Here is a 23370-nt window from a genome sequence, read left to right as displayed (position 1 = left end):
GAATCTTCTAGAATATAAAGAATTTAATGGCATACTATATGTCAATGGATAGATATCGATGAATACATTCTAAATCCAAAAGGTGCGACAAGTTTTAATTTCATTTGTAAAATTTTTACCGTGCATCCGTTTTGGACAAGAGGGACAAAGTCAAAGTCCTTATAGGGCTCATTTGAGAGTCCAAAATATCCCTATGTGTCTTGCTCCCTTGGTAGCTTTTTAGATAACAAATATTGTGTATTATATCTTTGGCACACTTACTCTTCTCTCTTTTCGCACGCCAAGCCAAATGATTTTTCCTAAACACTACATCGCTACCACTCACAATTGGGACTACGGCAAGAAAAAAAAAACTAAAGCATATAAAACTCTTCAAGAAATTAAACTCTTTAAAGTATAAAACTTTAAACTCAATCTAATCAAAGGTAGCTATGAAAGCACATGAGAGATAGTTATACCAAATTCTAAATAAGTAGAAATAGATGCAAAAATTGAAATAATGCATCCTATATACTATCACTAAGCCAATTCTCGTTAAAAATCATGGTGTAGTACATTTTAATTGGCTATAATTGCAAGTTCTTGGCTAGGTTTTGAGTTTGATTTGAAAAAAACCAACAAAATATAGCAAGAAGGCATTGAATTGTCATAAAAAAACCAGAATAGTTTTAAGTTTTAAGCTTGCCCCTATTTATTTTGGTTAGAAAAAATGTTTTTGGCAAGCATTGCATTGTGCAGTGTGCACTAAGACTTGATTGTGATTTCACCAAGTCAAAGTTTGGCAAAAGAGAACAACCTTGCAAGGCTACTGTGTACACAAATCACAACAAACTTTTAACAGAGAACTTAAGAAATTGAGTATTGAGCAATGAGAACTCACAACTTGAGATTTGAGAATTGTTATGTCAAGGCGCGAAGCAGCACGTGTAGTTGTGGAATGCTCCAACTTTCAAGAGGCTTTTTGCAGTAGGTCAAGACTTAGAGTCGTGAGTCGTGAGGTAGGCTATGAGCCGTGGTTTGTAAAAGGCTATTGCAGTGCAGGTTGCAGCTCACACAGGTCAGTGGATAGCAACACCTTGGTCATCAACAATGACACTTTATAGCGATGGCATGGCATTGCGGGCAACGGCAGCAGGTCGAGAATCAATGCTCGCCACAATCAATTGTACTCAATGTTGTAACAGCAGTTATGATTTGTTTGTCAATTTTCCATTAGCTTTTGTTTACTTTGGTCATTTGAGTGTAGCTTGTGTTAGATGCGAGTTGTCTATTGTTTTCCAAGAGATTGATACCCTCTTGTAGCCTCTATGCACTAGTCAAGTCAGCTTCATCCCATGGATTGACAATTATGTTCATGGTTCTCGCTATGTCTGTAATAAGATAGGAATGAGGTTAGAAACCCGTCCCACATTTGGCGCCACTGTCAAGGAAGGAATAGACCTAAACTAGGGAAAACATGAGCATCTTTTGTAGTTGTACTTTAACTTCCTCTAGGATCACCTAGAGTTAAAGCTTTCTCTTTAAAACCGCATAGCTTAAGATTGTCGTCTGTTCCTGTGTAGATGTAGCTTGGAAGTAGATTGTACTTGCTAAGTACCTTGTAGGATTGTAGGATTAGGTTAGGATTTTGAGAATGATTGATGGAAAAGACAAGTCTTAAGATCAAGGCTCAGGAAACCATAAAAACACGAAAACAAGTGTCTGTGGACACTTTCCACAACCCCATTGCAGTAGAACGTAGGAGTAGGGTAAGTAGAATCTGAGGTGGGATCTCAGAACATTGCTCACTCCAATAGAATCAATTGTGAGTTGTTTATGTGAACTTGTAGAATTTTATGTCTACGGCTTGAAACAGCACCAAAAGATTGTCAACCATTGAATCCGGCTGGAGATTATTCTCTAGAAGTTGTATGAACCAGTGGATAAGCTTAAGAATGCATTTGAGGTAAAGTTTTAAGAGTTTGCAAAAACTCTGATTATTTACTTTTTCTTGAAATTTTAAGCCAAATTAAGTCTAGACTTGACTCAAAGGCTTAAAACAGGTCATAAAAAGACTGTCCGTTGGAAAAAAATGCACAAAAAAAAATCATTTTAGGCCAAAAGTAAATAATTGCAATAGTTTATTTTCAGGTCAAAATTGACTAAGGTTGATACTAGAGACTCTATGCATGATTGCAAAATCTTTTGTAAAGGATCATAGAATTTGGATCACAAAAAAGACCAAAACCTTGATAAAAATTGAAATTTGTACTGATTGTCAAGAACTTGAGTGTGACTTGGTAAATCTTGCTCAAATTTAGTGAAACTTGACTCAGAAGCTTAGATTGAAGTGTTAAATATGTGTATATGCTCAGTTGATAAAAAATATGCAAAAATTTGTCAGAAGTAAATAATCAGGATTATTTACTTGTATCCTATTTTTCAACTTTTTTGACCAACCTAGCATACCACCAGTTCTATCATGTTGTATTGAGCACTCATAGCAAATTTGGTAAGATGTGGATCTTTAAAGTGAAAATTGTAGCAAGATTTGTAAAGTCAATCTGGAGACACAAAACTGTTGACAAATTAAGCAAAGTTCATCCAAACTTGATAAAACTTGGCTAGGGAGCTTAAGTTGAGTTGCTTAACTTGTTTGTATCAACATTTTGGTAAAAAGTTGCAAAAATCTCCCAGAAGTAAATAATTGCGATTATTTACATCTACTCCAGAATTGAACATTTTTGCACAATTGAGTATACCACAAGGTCAAGCATATCTAGTAGATTCCACTAATTAAATTTGGTGAAATTTGGATCACAAAAGTGAGACTTAAGCCAGATTCTCAAAAACTGAGTTTGCAGACACTAAACAGTTGATAACTTGGACAACTCTTGTTCAAATTCAATGAAATTTGTCCAGCCACAACAAGGTGATAATCTGGTACAACAAGCCTAAAAAGGGTAAAATTTGAGAAAAGTAAATAATCGTGATTATTTACTGCTGAGACCCAGAGACAGGATTTTGGACTTTTGAGCTTGTATAGTGTTAGAACAACATAATACAAGTCCATTGGTCAATTTTGGATTCCATCGGGTTCAAATTAGTACATGTTAGCTCAGTTTCTAGGTTGCAAATTAATCCTTTAGCTCTTTGCAAGGGTAAAATTTGGAAGTTTCATTTGCTGACTCACTTAGCTCAGATTGAAGTGAACCAATCTCAATAGTTAGCAAAAATTGTACAGTCTTTGTGAAAGATTACTAGCTTGGTTAAAACTAACGCAAGAATTGGGTTGCAGGCAAAGAATTGAGAGCTTGACAGGAGTTGCATTCAGGTCAAGTGGAAAAGTGGATTACAAGTCAATCCAATGGTAAGTCCTCTAACCACAGCTTAGCTAGTCTATACGAACCTCAAATCTGGTTGTATACTAGCGAATCAAGACATATTTGGAGAGACCGCTAGTAGAGTATCCACCGAAGAGAGTGTGAATCAAGGTGATCACCTGGACACTATCTTTAAAGAAGTCTCAGACACCTATTCCGGCTCAACATCTAAAATGTCTTCCTATTTGACTCATTCAGGAATCGGAACAACAGTGCCATATAAGCACATACTCACCTTTTATAAGACTAATGGCCATGGAGCTCAGGTTTACTTGGATCCTAATGAGGAGTATTCCATTCGCAGTGATGACCATGACATAAAGTTTGAAGAGGAAATCAGGGAAAACAAACAAGGAAAATGGTATATGGATAAAAACGTGACTCAGTATTTAAAAGTTGAAAACCTTGATGTTATAGACAAATGGGGATCAGACGTGAATACCATAATTCCGGATATGGCAGCAAAAGAAGGTCCACCGACTTTAGAATTTGAGGGATATGATCAAGTTTATCTAAAACCTTTGAAACGTCTTAGCACGGATAATCCTAGGATCGGAGTCTATTGTTGGGAGGATAGAAACGTTAAGGATCTTTTATGGACTTCTCATGCCAAATCATGGCAGTTAACACCCATGAAGATCATCTATATCTTCAAAATCAAAGAGAAGGGTTTAGCAGATCTACCAACTTACCTTTTTAGGGATTGTTATAACAATAATTTTGTTATGATGAGTCTTGAGGAGGTAGAACAGACCAAATACCGAGGGTACTCTATAAGAGACTGGATATTGGGCCAAGGACCAGAAACTATTCCAAGAGAGGAACTCTGTAAGAGATTTTTTGGGAGCAATGTTAAAAAACCCGAACCTACCTCATCACGATGAAAATTGAGTGACACTAAAGCCAGTCCAGTGCTACATAAGTCACTATTTCCAACAGGTTGGTTTGAAGGACTTGAGACAAGACCAACTGCCAAAAGAGTTGGAGTTGAGCCAAATAGACATGTCAGACCAGCTGATTTTTAAGAATGGGTCAAAAAATACAGTGGATCTAGGGATCCATTTGACCACTTAGCTAGCTTCAAGAAAGTGCTAAGAGCAGAACGCATATTTAATTTCCACACTCAATTTGAGGGATTTGGAATGACATTAGAAGAAAAGATTTGACATGGTTCCAAAACATCCCACCAAGGTCAATCATGGATTTGAATACATTAGCTCAAAGATTTGTAGCCACATGTTCCAAAACGGGGATCAAACATAATATGGTAGCTCAAATCTATAGCTTCAAACAGAAACAAGGTGAGTCTGTTAGGGATTGTGCAACTAGGATGAATCAATACATTGCAAGATGCCCAAAACTAGAAATACCATCATAAGAAAGGTTAGTGTCATTATTTCTAGAAGGATTTCTACACAAAGAACTTCATGCTATATTGTATAGCAAGAAGCATATGACCGTAGAAGAGTGTCTATCAGATGTATTGACTTGGGAGACAATTGTGATATTTTCAATGAAGAAGATGTCCCTAAGGATACTCAGAATGAGAAAACAACATCCACAAAACCAACCCAAGTGGGAACGGTTGCTGTAGCACCACTAACATCCATAAAAGACATGCTCAAAAGGATGAATGAAATGATGAGTAATATGCAAAAAGCACCTATGAGAGGACCAGGGCAAGGGATACCTCAATAGGAACAACCAATTAGGCCGCAAAAATGGTGTGCTATCAAGGGTAAATGGACCAACCATGAGAACAATGAGTACTATTACCGACCAAAGTATGATGGAAATGTTCAATATGTGCCTACGAGGCCATAAGGACAACCCGTGTATAGATATCAGCCTAATATGGTACCAGCACAAAGACCACCACCAGTGGGTATGGAAAGACCACAACCAGTGTTGGGTCAACAACCTCCATATCCTGAACATAATGCGGTACCTATAAAGTACATGCATTTGGAAGGAGTCATAGATGAGTAAGAACTAGTGCCTGTTACACCTTATGTGGAGCCTAGTTTATCTACAATAATGGTAGAAGGACATGTGACTTATGCTACACCAGAGCTTACACCAATGTACTATGTAGCTAATCAAGGTGTTAGACCTCCTATGGTAAGACCCATGATTAAGCCAAGGATTGAAAACTGTCATAATTGTGGTGCAGATGATCACTGGAATGCCCAGAACCTAGCAAGAACATTAAGCTCCTTGAAGCTTTTTGTATACAATGTTGCAAAAAGGGTGGACACTTCCCTGAAGACTGTCTAGAAAACCCGTTAAACAAGAGAAAAACAGTAGTGAATATAGTCCAAGTGATACCTAGTAGCTGATTGGAGAGTGAACCTATTGTTCTAGTCAAGGTGATCACTAGAGCCTAGGCTAAAAAAAAGAAGCATAACTCCTTTGATGAATCGGAGAATACTAAAATTTCCTCTCAAAAAGACCAAGAAAAGAAGAAGCCAAAGGTATGAGATGAGAGAACAAAAACAAAAGTGAAATTGAAGAAAAAGCCAAGAACGTATTCAAGGAAAAAAGAAAGAAACGGGAAGTGAAATCAAGGAAACCACAGTGAAATCTGGAGGATCAATTTTGATAGACAAAATTTTTGAGCCAATCAATACAGCTTTGGAAATTTTCCAAGTGGGACTTAAAGCAGGTCAAAACATGAAAAACAAATGGAGAAGCTATCCTTTTGTAGATATGGAAGCAGCTAAGCTTGAAGCTTATCAAATTGGTAAGAATTACTCAAGAAACGCTAGGAAAACAAAAACCCAAGCTTGAGGGTATAGCAAAACCCGAGGAGCTAGTAGTCGAAACCAAAAAAGAGAAACCCAAAGTGATGGTAGAACCCCACCTTGAAACTAAAGAGCCAAAACTCATAGTGCCTGACAGTGAAGATGCTTTTGATGAAATTCCATTTATAGAGGAAGACTGGCCAGAACATTTATGGAAAAAAGTAAGAGAGATTAATGATGGGAGCATAACTTTGAAGTCAACCCCTATAGTTGAAGTTTGATTAGACAATCTACCTCTTGATATGGACAATGATGTACAATCCTTGTATGGGGATTGCGGATCTGAAGCATCAAGAATGTCTAAACCCTTGAATCTAAAAACACTACCCTCTTACTTAGGAGACAACGAAGATGAATCCATAATGTGTAAAACCACTCAGGTAAAAAGAGCGGAACAAATCCTTGAGGTGGAGAACATCCATTCAATCATATCAACGCCCATTCAATTTGTACTCTTACTTTGAGAGCACTATTAAAAATCAGACCATATTTATGGAATGACTTACAGAAAAATTTAAAGAGGTGGGGATAACAGGGCTGATCGCAAAAAAATTGGGTAAATTGAAACATGAAATTAATAACAAGGAGATTAGATCCGTCTCAATGAACAAAGTCGAAGAATACTATGAAGGGGAAGAAGAAAACACAACCCTTTTGGTAAGATATAATGATGTAGAAACCATGGCAATACTGGATAGTGGAGCAGGCATAGCCATAGCTACAAAAGCAGCATGGGAATCATGGGAAAAACCGGCCATTAGAGAAACTCAAATGAAATTACAATTGGCAGATGGACACATTGAAAAACCCTTAGGACTGCTTGAAAAAGTGGTAGTTAGTTCTTGTGGAATTTATTATCGACATAATTTTGCAATAGTGGACTTTCGAAAGAAACTTAACTATGAAATCATCTTGGGAAGACCATTCATGTGGCAAGCACAGCTCGTTCAGGACTGGGGAAATAACTACCTGTATTTGAAGCAAGTGGGATCAATCACAAGGGTTAATCTGAAAGATCACGCTTATAGAGATGTAATAAAAACACCCATTTAAGAATTTGACTCAATCTCTTTAGCTGAATCAAAGCTTTTGTCTTGGTTAAACAAAGACACACCTATTTGGATGTGTGGAGCCTCAAAAAATGGGAGTTTAAAACGAGACCTATGTATCTTAAAAAGAGATTGCACAGATGAAGCATATATACCTAAACCCTTTCCGGAGCATTTGTTTGAGCCATTTGAGTGGACTCAAATTTTGGCAACAATGGATATGTGTGTTAATATGTCTGCCAACTCAACTTTGCAATGAGGATGGCTATGACATAATTCCCATTCAAATGCTTTTGACCATTCATATTGAAGATAAAGTTCAGGAACCCAAGGACTTACTGAAAGCTCAACAAGTCTTCTCAGACCTCTATTATGATGCCACTGATGAGTTTGAAGAACATTCAGCTACATGCAATGATTCTGGGTCAAAAAAAGAACATGTTAGAGCTCAACTACTCCTAGAAAGCAGGGGAGGAAACGTTTTTTGACTTTCCAAACCAGAAAACAAGAAGACAGAAATGGAATAGAAGAAAAAGGGACACAAAAAACTTGAAATCTAGACCTATGCCATTAGTTTCTAGCAGAACACAGTTTCCATTGCAGATAGATGCACATGATTGTGTCAAAGACAAAATCACGGGTAGATATCCTTCAAACAACAAACAAGGAACATCAATGAAAATGAGAAAGGAAACTCAATCAAAATTTAAATGCCAGGATACGAAAAAGGTATTCGAGAAATGTAGACTTTATAGGATTCACTTAAATCCTCAAAAGTGCACCTTTATCGGCAGACAAGGAAACTTTCTTAGATATATAGTGTCTAAAAATGGCATAGCGACCGATATGGATAAAAGTCATGTTATTGTTGAATTTCCTAAACTGACAAAAGTCAAAGGGGTTCAAGCTTTCATGGGACATTGTGGATATTATAGACGATTCATTTACATGTATGCTATAATTGTAAAACCCATGTATGGCCTGATTATACTCTTTGTATGGACAAATGAGTGTGAAGAATCCTTCATGAAGCTTAAGCAAGCTCTCACTTCAGTCCCAATACTAAAAGCACCAGATTGGAATAAGATATTTTATATACATGTTGATGCTTCCAATTTTTCCATTGGGTGTATATTAGCTCAACCAGGAGACGGAAAAATTGATTTTTCTATTTCTTATGCTAGTAGACAGTTGAATGTGGCAGAGAAAAACTATACAACCACCGGAAGAGAAGGATTAGGGATGATCTATGCCGTAAAAAAGTATAGACATTACCTATTAGAAAAAAAAATTGTGTTCTTTGTGGACCATCAAGCTTTATTGTACTTGGTCAACAAGCCATGCAACACAAGAAGAATAGTGAGATGGTTCATCATTCTTTAGGAATTTGATTTCATTGTAGTTGTAAAAAAGGGCACCACACACCAAAGAGCATATCATTTATCAAGGATTTTTCAGGAGAACTACCGAAAGGGGTAGACAATGATCTAATAGATGCATACCTGTTCTCCTTAGAAATGATACCCCGTTGGTCAAAAAATATGTTAGCATTGATGATCATAGCTCAAGTGGATTCTTAAATACCACTTCCTGTTACATCAGGATTAATTGGGCAATCGGCTATGTATCAATTAGTAGATGGAAGGCTATACAAACAAAACTGAGATGGAATATTTCTTTTGTGTATTAATCCTGAGCAAAAAACCCAATACCTAAGTCAAGCACACATTACATAGTGATACTTCACTTTGCAAAAGACCAAACTATGCAACGGACCTCAAGACTTAAAGTATTTTGGTCAACCATGAGGAGTGATGTTCACTCATCTGTAAAAAATTGTCTTCAATGCCAGAAACAAGCACCCATACCTCATGTGAGATTATTCCAAATTTCACTTGTTCCTAAGTGGAGTAACTATCTAGTTACTTACTTATCATGCATAACATTTTCAAAGGATATGCGTAAATGCCGCCAAATAGCTATTGAAACAGAAGCAAGAGACTATGCTCTTATTGGAAACCAATTGTATTGAAGAGGAAAGGATCAACATTTGCGTCTTTGTGCAAATGAATATGAATATATCCCCACTCTAGAACAAGCACCTGTTGGATTAGCTGGAGGTCACTTTTCTAGTGTAACCACCGCTAGAGAAATTTGAATGGTAGGCATATGGAGGTCCACACTTTTTGCAGATGTTGAAGAATATGTTAGAAGGTGTGATGCATGTCAACGAGCAAAAATGCCAACGCGGGTAGATAGCATGCCTTTAAGACCAATGATGGGAGCTAGAGATTCTGCAAAATGTGGGCATAGATTTTGTCAAGCCAATACAACCACCTGTTTATAGAACTCAAGATCAATATATCATTGTAGCTACAGACTATTTGAACAAGTGGACAGAGGCTAAGGCAACCAAAAAGAATGATGCTAGAACCACAACCGCATTCTTGTATGAGAATGTATACACAAGATATGGACTTCCACTAAAGAAGCCAACAAAAGATTGGGACTTTAGGAATTCTATGACTAGGATCCATGTGGAGTGGATTTCCAAAGAGCCTGTGAACTGTTGTCCACAATCAAAGAAGATGGATCTGCTCAGATCACGGATCAACAAGGGCAAAAAGTGGAAGTGGTTATCAACAAAGACATAGTGGCCAAGGCACTAAAGCTGCCAATAGAAAGTATGACAATGAGGGCCAGGGATAGGAAAACAGCAGGTACATTCACCAAGGATATAGTTGTCGCCACCTTCTCTGATCTCATTCTAAGGCAAGTGGAGGATCGAGCTCGTCTTTATCACCAACACTTCCATTTCCTTTCAAAGAGACCGCCATGATACACAACTCCAAATCATGTAGTTGCAACTACTTTCACGCAAGTGTTGAAGTCAACAACAAGGCAAGCAATAGATCATGTGCAATACGTGCTTACAACACTCAAGAGCACAACGAAGGAAGGAAAGATAACATATATGGGTGCTCCAGAAGTTGTACAAGAATCGCATACCATGCTATTGGAATGGCCGACAACTTGTCGCCAGCCCCGGATCAGAATATATACATAATATCAGCTCAACCTTCTCCATGAACCACTAGATCGATGAAGAAAAGGGTGTATAAATCAGATGAAGAATCAGCAAAAAGCTCGCCTGAAACCCACAGCAACGAAAGCTTTGACAATGAATAAATGATGGCAAGAAGAGAAGAAATGAAGAAGAAACTAGTGGTAGCACATCAAGAAGAACCTCAATAGAAGAAAGCAAGGTTTGAGAGGGAAAAAGAGTCTTATGAAAGAAGCCGCCAAGCTGCAGAAGAAAACCCGGAATCATGGAGTCCGAGGGAGATTAGGGGCCCAAGGACCAAGAACCCTGCAAAGAAATTCCTAGAAAATCCGAAGGATTTACTTGAGCGGATGTATGAAGAAGCCGAGGCCTTGAAGATACATGAACCTCCAGAAGCGCAAAGGAAAGCAAGAGAAGAATCGGCTATGCAACAAAGACAATCAGAAGCTGCATAACAAAGTGAACCATATCATGAACAAGGAGAGATGTCTCCAAAACCCACTTCACCCACTACAAAGCAAGAAGACCATCCCATGCCAAGTCCAAGCCCTTCACAAACTGCTAAATCCAATGAAGGCAAGGAAGCAAAGGGAAAAGAGAAGCAACAGGAAGAGGCCAATTTTGAATAGCGCAAGGGAATAGAAAAACTGAAGTTGGACCTTCCACAACAACCCAAGCAGAATCATGTATGACAACCACGAAGCCTCAAGAAGAATTAGTTGAACCAGCTACAACCCAAGCAGAATCCACTGCACCATCGAAAGAGCCGCAAACCAAATCTGTTGAAACCTCTAAGCAACCCAAGGTAGAACCTAAAGAATGGAAACCACGGATGAGGTCATCATTCAGGTTAATGAGTATGCAAAGCAAATGCAACTAATGACAGAAGATGCGAACAACAACACTTAGCCGTAGTGCCAAGGCTAGAGAATTGGAACAGGTAATAGATGCTCTACAAAGTGAGATCAAGGATAGGATGATCATCATTGAAGATATCCAAGGATAGATTAAAGAGCTAAAAATTGAAGTAGAACAACACCAAATTGTGAAGGAAAGGTGGCAGAAAGAGATGGAAGATTTAGGGGAGCTCCTACGAAGCTCTCAGATGCATGCAAAAGCAAGGACCAACAGCTTACTGAAGTGACCAATGAACTTTTAATCACTACTCAGTCAATCCAAAAGATCAAGTGCAGCTAGATGTAGCTAATGCCTCACTAGAATACTCCAAGCAAAGAATTTATGACCAAGCGGCATTTCTAAGACAGATCAAGGAAAACCCAGGCGTAGCTTCACTCAAGAGGATAGATGAAGTCTACAAGACTTTGAAAAAGAGAAACAAGGACCTAGAACTTGAGTTGAAGCTTGAACAGGCACAAAGACGAGACCTTGCCTTAATGTGGGTACAAAGGGAAGAGCAATTGCTCAAGGAGATAGAGGATTTAAAAAGAGCTAACCAACTCCTGAGAGGGGACATACAGAAGCTCAAGAGGAGGTAGGAACCTCTGAACAGCCAATCATAAACATACCATTAGTCTCCTTTGCAGATATGGAAACACAGCCATCACAAGGGCTAGCAGGAGATTTGGAATTTCAAGTGCCAATCAGTGAAGAAGAACAAGTGCCAATGGTCCAGCTTTCTAAAGTTGAAGAAGATGCACTGAAAGAGCAGATTGTCCATGAAGTAGATGTTGAATGGAAAGCAGCAATGGATTGGGGTCTGAGAGTTCTCCACTCAATCAACGTAACTCAGCTCACTCCCAACCAAATCAATGCCCAATGGCATCAGCAGTCGCTGCCCTACACTTTGATAAAGGTGGAGCTACTGCAAGTCAAAGAAAGACTTGCACACAAAATGGAAGGTTCAAATGCTCTCCACCCAAAATGGAGAAAGAACTAGACCAACAAGAACTCACAATATCTCATTCTATTTACAAGAGCACCTGCAGCAATAAAGAAAGACCCTACATTATGCCTTGTACCAAGGGTAAGGACATGGCAGGCACATGATGCATTGAGGAAGAAGAGACCAACTTGGCTCAACTACCCGAGATTGCCAGCTCCAGAGTAGGGACCAACAACGTAGGACTACATGGTGAAAACCCTAACGGGCGCCATGAACTTCTTCAAAAGCCTCCCTGACCTCTCATGTGCAATGCTTTATAAAATCTACAGAATGCTGCTTACATGCTTTCAATCTTTTCATGAGCCTGAGCAAGCAGGAGACCCATGGATGTCTTTCCTAGAAGGTAACAAAGGCTTATGCTATGATTTGAGTGGACAGCCTTCAGAACAAGTCCTCTACGGCTCTACACCAGATGCATGTTCTTACCATCAAGCAATATGTTGGCGTTTGAAGAGGCTTTTTACACTGGATTCTTTAGATGGTGGACAAAGATTTTTGGGCCAATGATCAGCAATCTGACATTAAGATTTGTTGGCTATTCTACCATCGAACTTAAAAATAAAGTCACTATTTAGTTTTTGCAAGTATCTGATAAAGAAAGACGCATCAGATATGAAACATCTCTACATGCACTGAAAGACCGCCTCGCCAGTCGTCAACCCGAAAACTACTTCAGTCCATAAAACTGTGTCAAGGGACGACACAGTTAGGGGTCTACTGGCCTACTATTAGGAAATAAGTTTATATTTATGTGAACAATTGCTCTCAGTGTAAGAAAAAGGTTTTCATACCCCCTACCACATTATTCAAAATCTCTATGACACAACAACAGACTATATATCTGGTAGAGTATCTGACCAATAGGAGGTTCCTAAAGATATGAGTAAACAAAGATAGCAAGCAATCAAGACGTAAGCAACCAACTATGTGATGATTGGACATCAACTCTATCAACAAGGAAAGGACCAATAGCTTAGGCTATGTGCCAATGAAGATGAATACTTCCTATGTTGGAACAAGCACACGCTGGTCTTGAAGGAGGTTATATCTCTCATGAAACTATAGCTAGAGCTATATTGATGGTTGGCATCTGGTGGCCAACTTTGTTTTTTCATGCAAAAGAATTTGTTTGATGATGTGACTCATGTTAACGAGCAAAGAAGCCAACAAGAATAGACAGTATGCCATTGCATCCTAGGATGGTAGCATGTGCATTTTTTAGATGGGGTTTGTTGGTCCAATACAACCACCAACATGTAAAACTCAGGTGCAATATATTATTGTGGCCATGAATTACTTGACCAAATGGACCAAGGCAAGAGCCACTAGGAAGAACGATGCTCAAACCACTGCAACATTCCTCTATGAGTGCATATTCATGCAGTACGGACTGCCTATTGAGCTTGTAAGTGATCAAGGAACACATTTTCATAACAAGGTGATAGAACAATCGTTGAAAAAGTTTATGGTGATCCATAACAAGTCTACACCCTATCATCCTCAAGTGAATGGTCAAGCCAAACATACAAACAAGATCTTGAGATCAGTGCTTAACAAGATTGTTAGCTCGAGAAGGACTGATTGGGAAATGCATCTTCATTCCGCCTTGTGGGTTTATAGAGTGTCATTCAAAATAGCTTTGAACTCTACTCCCTTTACCTTGGTCTACGGACTAAACACAATATTGTTCATAAAATTCATGTTACCCACTCTTAGAGTTGCGCAAGAATTGGAATGGAAAGGCCACAAGTTGTCAAATAGACTAGAGGACTTAGAGCGGTTAGATGAATAGGGGCTACCAACCATATCACATATATATATTAAAAAACAAAAACAAAGACCGTTCTTTGACTCACATTTGTTAAAAAAGAACTCACATTTGTTAACAAAGGTCTTCAAACCCCGAGGCGGTCACTTTTTAGAATGTGTATGATATCACGTGAGTTAACCGGAGAGGATTATTAAAAGACCAAAATGTATAAAAATATATACATACAGAGGGGGGTGGGGGTTTTTTAAATAGGCTCACAGTGTAAGTATAGTATGTATATTGGGATATTATTAATTACCTCTTGAACGCACGTGATATAGGGGTCTTTTGATAAGTGACTGCCCCGGGCTTCAAACAAGGAGATCTAGTACTAGTTTACTCCTTGAAACAACACATCCCCAAATTAAAAAAGAAGGGACATGGCCCTTTTGTCATTAAGAATGTTTTGCCAAGTGGGGCTATCAAACTAGCTACCTTAGATAGAGAGGTTATGGAAAATAGTGGATTTCGTCTTTGGAAATACCATCTATCATTATGCAAAGAATGCATGCAGCAAAAGAACGCAAGCTCAAACGACAACAGGTGATCAAATAATCTCAAGAAGAAGCACACATTTGGGTTCTGAAGCTAAAAGCGGCAATGTGACCTATCCTTGAAGTTTTGTCACTCAATACCCTTCAGATTCACCATCACTACTTTACTTGATCCCTAGCCGACGATGAAGTGGAGATAGATTATGAATGGCTTGATGGATTAGATATGAGAATAACAATGACCTAAAAGATGGATTCTGAGTCAAAGAACTAGCCGATACAGGTGTATGACTCAATGTTGTCAACTATTCGACGTACAAAAGAGCGACAACCCAACCTCTAGAATATTGCAAATCTAAAGTCAAGGGTTGTCATAAAGAGTTTACACCAACATTGGGGTTGATTAATCTAAACATCTTTGTGCATGAATTTGTATGTCCACACACCTTTATTTGCATTCTTGATGAGCATATGAACAAAGATATGGTGCTAGGAGTCCCATGGATGCAAACCTATAGATCTGTTCAAGATTGGGATGATAAGGTTTTAGCATTAACATTCAACCAGAGTACCATTTTCTCATAGCCGTGAAGAGTGGAAAGACACTCTCAAAACTTCAATGCTACTAGACAGCAAGAACAACTCAAATCCAATGCCCACTATTCGACACCAAATCCATCCTCATAATACCGGCATGCAAGGAACCAAGCAATTTTGGGTACCCAAAACCCAACTCACCAACAACACTAAGCAGATTTGGGTGCCTAAACAACTATTTACCACTCAGAAGAACTCATCAATTACACCCCTAACCAACCCTCGAGGGGGTCACTACAATAAAAAAAATGCCTATCACGTGGGTTCATTTGTAAGGATTATGTTATTTTATACTTTCTCACAGTTTCACATATAGAAGGGTGTTGAAAAAATGACCTTGAAAACAAATTTACAGATTGAATAGGAAAAGGGTCCCTTTCATTGGTGAAAAATTCATAGCTAAGGGTTTTATAAATAGTTCTTGAGCACACGTGATATATAGGTTTTACATATAGCAACCCCCCCCCCGAGAGTACCAACCGCAACCACAGAAACCAAGGTCACAACCATCTCAATGGATGTGGAAATCAAAGCGGCAACCTGAAGCCAAGACAAACCAAAGACTGTTTGAAAATGGAAATTCAATGCAAAGCCATGAGCATTTATGTACAAATAAGTACCAAAGATTCAACCATTACCAGTAACACAATCCACTATAGGGCCAACCGCTTCCAACACCACGGCTGCAGAATGTACACATGACACTATCAAGGAACGAGCACAACTACTTCAAGATCTACTCTTCAAGAGAGTTACCCACACCAATAGGATACTTCTCTATTGATAACCCTTGAGTATACCGCTCAAGACCCACCTCTTGCACATCATAGTGTTTCGAACACAAACCAAAACATGCTACGAGAAGCCTATACAGCTTAGCGCATGACACCACTCTTTATCCTTACGTAATGACCCTCTTTCAACTCCTACAACATGGATGAGCTCGGTGTTGAGACGCACTATATCCCCAAACTGAACCACCATCAGTTTCGCCTCAAACACCCAAAGGTTCCTTGATTTCCAAACTTCATTAAGGTAGCAGAATATGGTGATTTGGGTGCACACAAGAATGGTCTGGTTACAGAATGGTCTGGTTATGATAGCTTCGCCCTTCCAAAATCAGGTCATCGATAAAGAAGGTAATCTTCCAGGTCTTCCGTACCCATTTGGATACTTTGGCGGTCTTTTCATTTTTTAAAGTCACCCTTCACTTATGGATTTCAGCCGTTTTGAAAGGCATTTTATCTTTTCGAGATTGGAGAGACCTAAGTGGGTGAATATATTATATAATAAAATCCAGCCTTCTACGATTGTTATTGTGAGTTAAGCTTTGGTTTCGTAGGTGGTTTTAACACATCCATGATCTTTTTTTTTCCCCGAAACACACCAACGTCTTTGAAATGGGCCACGTCTTTTTGCTGGCCCCTCTACTCTACAGGGCATCTTTGCCTCCAATAGCTCACTCAACTCTCTTTTATTAGCCAGAATCTCCCCAGATTCCTTTGGCTCTCCAATTTGTATAGGCATTAAGCCTTCCCTCATCAGTGTTTCCATGGTGAACTCCACGTTGACTACATATGGTCAAGCCAACCTCCCCTCCGGGAGCCCTCCTTGCGTCCTGAGAGAGAGAGAGAGAGAGAGAGAGAGAGAGAGAGAGAGAGAGAGAGACATTAAGCCCTCCCCCCTCACTGTCGCCATGGTAAGGTGCAATGCCTATTCTGCAGCCTCTAACCCCTCTGCCCCCCTCAGGACTAAATAACACATAGTATTAAAGAGGGGGGGGGGGGGGGGGGGTAAGGGGATCGAGGGCAGAGAAGTGCGCGCACGAAAATCGGAGAGGTTGCAGCCATAGATGGGCACTTAAAAACTAAACCCGGCCACAGACTAAACCCGGCCACAGATTAAACCCGGGCAGCGCCTATGTTTTAATAATAAAACCCCAAAAACCCGGGCCATGGGTACAACATGTGCGCGCGGGTGGGATGGTTATCCCATGCGTCACAATCTGGGCGACGAGGCCCTGGGTTCAAATCGAGTCGCCGCCCGAGTTCTTTTTCGCGTTGACTTGTCGTGCGTCCGGGTTTAATCTGCCTCGGGCTCCCCGCATCCACTTCCGCATCGTCGATCCCCTTACCCCCCCCTCTTTAATGTTATGTGTCACTTAGTGTCGTGGCTCTGCCCCCCATCTATGTACGGTCAACATTGTGATGTTGATTGTTGCTACCTCAGATTTGCCTTGCCCCCCTTGGTCATGATCACTTGCTAAAAACATCCTCACCAGAGCTCCTCCCCCAACATGCCGTTGCATCCCACAGTTTCCTCATCCCTTTCTCCTATTTGCGCTAGCCCTCCCTGTAATGACGACGTAGCCCTGCTCTCCCGCCTTCTCGCCATAGGCAGCTTCGAGTGAGAGAGACATGTTGCAGCTCCACCCTGAGCCTGCCTTGTGGACAAACGCGAAGAAGAGCGTCATGTCTTTGCACGCCTCAACGAAAAATCTAATGTTCTCTCCATCTCTCTCTCTCTCTCTCTCTCTCTCTCTCTCTCTCTCGCTCTCCCTCCACATGCCACCATCCCTCTTTTTTCCCTTAATGTCACAAGGGAATCCCCTCAGATTCCCATTCAAATGAAGTGGGTTCAGACCTAGGTTGCTTCAACATTGTCTCTTGAGGGTTTTTTTTTTTTTTTTTTTGTGGGGGGAGGGGAGGAGAAATTTTAACGCCGTACGTGCAATCCCATAAGACATCCAAGATCTTGAAACTAGGATAACAATCTACCACACTTGTGTGTGTGTGTGTGTGAGAGAGAGAGAGAGAGAAAGAAAGAGAGAGAGAGAGAGAGAGAGAGCAGCGGCGTCCTATTCAAATGTAAGAATGGAGGGTACCCTTTCTTTAGTTCTAAGAGAGGAATGCATTGTTGTCACAACTTCTGGAATCAAAAGCGACACATCCCAAACTTACATTTCAAAGAAGCTGTGAATAATAGTGAGACTTGCCATGCATGGATTGGATCTAGTTTAGATACAATTCACTAAAGGGATCCCACTCTTTCACACCTCAAGGGAATCCTACTCTTTGACACTTCGCGGCATTCCAAAAGATTCCGATCTAGGGTATCAATGATCGATCCGCGCTTCTCCCTCTCATCGAGATTGGTGGTATTGGCACAAACAAGGGAAACACCAAAGATCCCAAACTTCACAAAGAAAATCCAAAAGCACTTGTGAATATAAGAGAAACCAACCTCTCTTTAAATCCTTGAACAAGGATAAACAGACAAAGCCCTTCTTCCCTCTTTGGGGGGAGACAAAGAGAGAGAGAGAGAGAGAGTATGAGCAATGTTGACCTCATGCTACAACAACATAGAAAGCTCACATCCGGCCTTGCTTCAAACTTATCCTCAAGTGGAGTTGGTGCTATGCCACATCCCAATGATGAGAACCTGTGGAACCAAAAGGCTGTAATTATTGTTGCCTCATTACTTTTCTTCATAATCTTCACATTAGCACTCATCCCTCTAGCAAAATGCGCTATGCGTGTCATGAATTGGGAATCCGTGCGTGAGGTGCAGAACCGGCTTGCCAATACCGGATTGAAACATCGTGTGGTGCACTCATTTCCCATCATCATTTTTGAAAGACCGCCATTTGAATCCACAATCACATCGAGAAGCTTGCCACCTTCTGATTTATCACCGTCTCAAATTGGCAGTTTATCGTTCTCGTCCTCCTTGGATTGCCCAATTTGCTTGGCACAATTTGAAAGGGGAGACAAAATAAGGCTTTTGCCAACGTGCTTTCATGGCTTCCATGTAAATTGCATTGATACTTGGCTTCTTGGCCATTCTTCTTGCCCAATCTGCAGACATAATCTTCTCTCTTATGATTTGAAACCATGATTTATACCAACAACATGCTTTATTCTGGAAGATAAAGTGTGCTATCTCAAAATGTTGATGTTTCTAACCACAATCAAATACATTTTTCCACGTTCATTTCACATGTTCTATGTATTTTAAAAAAAACTCTCTCTCTCTCTCTCTCTCTCTCTCTCTCTCTCTCTCTCCATCCACAATCAAACACATGCATACACACACACACACATATAATGCGATGATGTATTTGAGTATATGCATACACACATGCACGTGTGTATGGGTGAAGAAACATATGTACGTATATGCATGTCTCAATACATCCACAGTCCCCCCTTTATTGTACGGGCAAAAAAATTAGTTTTCTAGTGGGTTAATTGGCTTTGCTATAAATCTTGTTCTTTCTTTTAGCAGTATGCTCTCCAATAGAGAGAGTTAGATTATATTGACTCATAGATCATACAAATACTCATGTGCAAAATGTGCCATATCCCGACCCCGACCCCGACCATAAACCAACTCAAACAATGTGGAATTACAAAACATACCACTTATAATGCCATTCGGGCGAGGCCCTTTGTCCCAATCACCAATAGAGGTTACCCAATGTGCCACCATGTCGCCGCCACTGCCACTGCCACTGCCACCGCCACCGCCTCTTCTATGTTGCATATGCTCTACACACATATGTATTGCAAACCATTGCTTTTGTTTTGGAATTGCATGAGGATTGCATGGTTATAAATCCATAGAGAGAAAGAGAAAGGAACACATCGGTTCTTACTTAAATAGTACAACATTTTGTAGAGGTGGCTTTATGGAAAATTCTTCAAATCTCTATGAGGATCGCAAAATATTAGGGGAGTGATCTTTCGATTGGAAAAAGCAAGACCTTTCAGGAGGGAAAACAAGCAATCAAAATTATCATGGTTTAGGTAACAACTAGATCACATCATGAAACGTAACTTCTCTTTTTTTTTTTTCTTTTTTTTTTTTTAAAAGCAAAACTCACAAATTTGTGAGTAGATTGAATTAAAAACCAAAAATTACAATACAGCCCATGCTCAAACGGAGCCATGGAATCCATAAACATATCCAACAATGCATACCAGGGCTATACAAGGAGCCCTTACCCAAGATACAACCCATACACCACCATTACCAACCAGGAGACGTAGACTAAATCAGCATAACAACCTTTTGCCAGCATGTCGCTGTATAGCTCCATAATGTATCTTGTGGACCCTCAAAGCACAACTGGTGCTTGAGGGTTGTTATACATTCCCTTCTGGGTGAATTTAATACATCCGTTCACAATTGTGAATATGGCAACAAACAAAAAAGATTGCAAAACATTGCAAAATATTCAAAGTTTGCATGTTAAACAGCTATCGTGGCCTCCACAATTTCCATAGGACCATCTATTCAACATTATGCAATTGGATTCTTATCTATGCATAGTTTTCTTACCTACTTACACAGCTTTCCATAAGAAGACTGATTGTATATCGTACAAGATGCTAAAAAGCACAATCTGAGTTGGATATGCAAGCTTTGGAGATTAATTGTTTCATTATTTTTAGACATAATTGTGAGGCCATTTTGTGATGAATTACATGCTAAGCACCCAAAGACGGATCTCGATTGTCAAACACGAATAAAGATTAGGAAATCTTTACAAACCAAACCAAAATAGATACAAGGGAATTTTGGGAATTTTTGAAATTTCAGTGATAGTTCAAGGATTTTAGAAAATTTGAAGGACATTTTTCTTGCCTCCCTCTACAGAGTGACATGTAAACGGATGGCTACCTCGCTCTATAGCACGACACCCTCCTAGACTGCTTCCTCTACTTTAATTCGCGTCTGTCTTTGGCAACAGATACGAGCAAGCACTTGATAATCGCTTCCCAATCTTGACAGAAAAAAATCTTGTTGTGTCTCTATATTGTTGTCTTAACACACGATCACCACTCTTCTCTCTCTCTCTCTCTCTCTCTTTCTCTTTCTCTCTCTCTCTCTCTCTCTCTCTCTCTCTCTCTCTCTCTCTTTCTCTCTCTCTCTCTCTCTCTCTCTCTCTCTCTCCATCCATGTGTGACCTCCCCTCAAAAGGGAATTAGTCATTTGAACGCAAAGCCAAATTGTTAGCGGGTCGCCGCGACGGACTTCTGCAGCATAGCTCTTTTGTACTAACATAATGTCAATATGCAAAGAAGCGACTCGGGATGGGCCAGGGAGACTTAATGAGAATGTCAATCTCACCAAAGTGAACTAAAAGGGCTACTCGATCTAGTACAGAAGCAAATCAACCACTTCCTAGTCAGACAATCAATATGCGTCCAATCTCACCACTCTAGGTCATTACGCCTTTTCGGCATCCAGACGAACCAGAATGCAACAAAACTTAAGGAGAGGTATCACAACACTTAAGGGCTCAATCCTACCAAGTTCTGTCACCATCTGGGAAGGTACATAAATCACGATCCATAAAAAAAAATATGCAGAAAACGAAAACAGAAGTACTCGAAAAGGTCCTCCTTAAGCATAGAAACACTTATCCATGGTCAAAACATCCCATTTTAACCTCCAAATCAATGCATTTAGCTCAAAAAACAATGTGTCGCGAACCAAAACAGAATTGAAAATGATTACACTTAGATTGTAGAGCAAGAAACAAGGAACGCAGTGTGCTGTTTGTAAACGAATTCTGATTACCAGTACAAGAGAAAAGAAGATTACAATTTGTAGCAGTAAGAAGCTCCCACAGGGCACGTATTTTATTCTTCAAGCTAATGATAAATCTCCTTCTCAAACTAAGGGTTTTGGCTTTGAACAATTAAGAGAGCTTTCCCACGGCCATCGGGCCTCTTACAAGGGTGTAGACTCAGAGAGGTAGAGAGGGTATTTCCTAATTACATCATAATTACAAATCATCATAGGCTGAATTACATGACTTTCTCCGAAAAATCAAGTAGTGTTTACAGGGTTTGGTGTGCATACACCTGTATCCACCAAACATTTCCCCCTTCCTATTCATTGCACGTCCTCATGCAAGCTGTCTCTGAGCGAGTCTGGTGCCTTCTTTTGAGCGTTGCAGTGAGATTTTTGAATTTCTGAACTCTTGCTTCAATCTGGACTTTGGTGGCCAGCTTACTAAGGGTACTTTGGTAGGCGATGTGGCGGGTTGGCAGATCTTTTGTCATTGGATTGAATATGGAAGAGTCCACTTCGAAGAAGCCTGTCATGAAAGCCTCTTCGAAGGTCTGCATGTAATGAGAGGGCAGAAACATGACTCTTGCATATAATCCCATGATGAAATTCCTGCTTGGGATTTCTGTCTCCATATTCCAGCAAATGCCCCGCGTACCTTCGACAAAAACTTGCCACGGATGCTCTGCTGCTTCGATATTACTGAAAGCTGTAATGTATGTGATGAGCATTTTGGCAATCTTTACAAGCATCTGACAGGCGAGATCTGGGATCTCCTTCATCATGTTGATTTCCTCTTTTAGAGTTTGAACCATGTACTACTCGGATGGTGGGTTGTTATTGAGAGGTTTTGTGATTACCGAGTATTTTAGCATTGTCGGTCTTTTGCTTTGCCAAATATAAAAATTGTCCCAAGATTGCCGTCTGTTGATGGGACAGTAATTGGGGTCGATCCTGAGATGCTGGGGAGAATTCCTGTAATAGGTTTCATCGGTTGGTCGCTGATCAAACCATTTTTTTCGCCAGAGGGGTTGATTGTCTATAATTGTATGGATCTGATGGGCCATAATAGGAACCTCCCTGTAGTCCCCTCTGCTGTTTGGTACAAGTTTTGAGAGCATCTTTTGCTGCCATAATTTAACTTCTTGCCGTACCGATGGCAGTGCGATCATCTCGTGCCCGTGATTCTTTACTACCTCATCTGGAGTGATCATGAGGAGGGCAGCCAATTCCAGCACCTTCAGTTCATATTGCATATAAGCTTTGTGCGAAGGGTCCTTTACTTGTGAGATCCAGCGTTGAATTTCATCCCTTGTCAACCTTGAAGTGGATGTCGTGGCTGGATCTGCAGATTCCTGCATTCCTTTTCCCGTGCTGATAGTGGGCACCTCTGCTGGATGAGCTTCAAACGTGGATTGTTTGAATCCTCCTCCTTGCTCAAATTCCCTTGGGGCCCGCTGATATTTTGTCTGATCTGCTCTCAAAAGTTGCTAAATCCCCCCTTGCCTCAGCCAACTGCCTTTTTAATTCTTTGATTTCCTCATCCTTGGCTTGTTGTAAGGCCCTATGTCCTGCCGTCATGATTTGTCAGTCATATTTTATTGATTCATGACTGCTTTCAATTCTTTGATTTCTTGATTTAAGGAGGTAGATCCTGCAGTCGTCGTTGAGGAGGAGGGGGTCTCTTGTATGGCCATAAGTTGAG

The 23370-nt window shown here is 40.1% G+C and overlaps 1 protein-coding gene across 1 annotated transcript; it reads left to right on the top strand.

The window, feature by feature from the left end:
- The first annotated feature begins 18339 nt into the window (after positions 1-18339).
- Positions 18340-19076, top strand: LOC147438186 (RING-H2 finger protein ATL78-like). The gene has a single exon (XM_086486080.1). It carries the CDS (start codon positions 18414-18416, stop codon positions 18978-18980), a length of 567 nt encoding a protein of 188 aa, XP_086342206.1. The 5' UTR covers positions 18340-18413; the 3' UTR covers positions 18981-19076.
- The last annotated feature ends 4294 nt before the right edge of the window (positions 19077-23370 follow it).

This window comes from Adiantum capillus-veneris, chromosome 17 (genome assembly GCF_014529385.1).
Source record: "Adiantum capillus-veneris isolate H3 chromosome 17, ASM1452938v2, whole genome shotgun sequence".
Classification (NCBI taxonomy): Eukaryota; Viridiplantae; Streptophyta; class Polypodiopsida; order Polypodiales; family Pteridaceae; genus Adiantum; species Adiantum capillus-veneris.
Note: the sequence above shows the minus strand (reverse complement) of the source record. Positions and strands in the feature narration are given on the sequence as shown.

Bases quoted from the DNA above. Each gene is read 5' to 3' on its own strand.
- LOC147438186 (XM_086486080.1), top strand. From the start codon at position 18,414: ATGAGCAATGTTGACCTCATGCTACAACAACATAGAAAGCTCACATCC.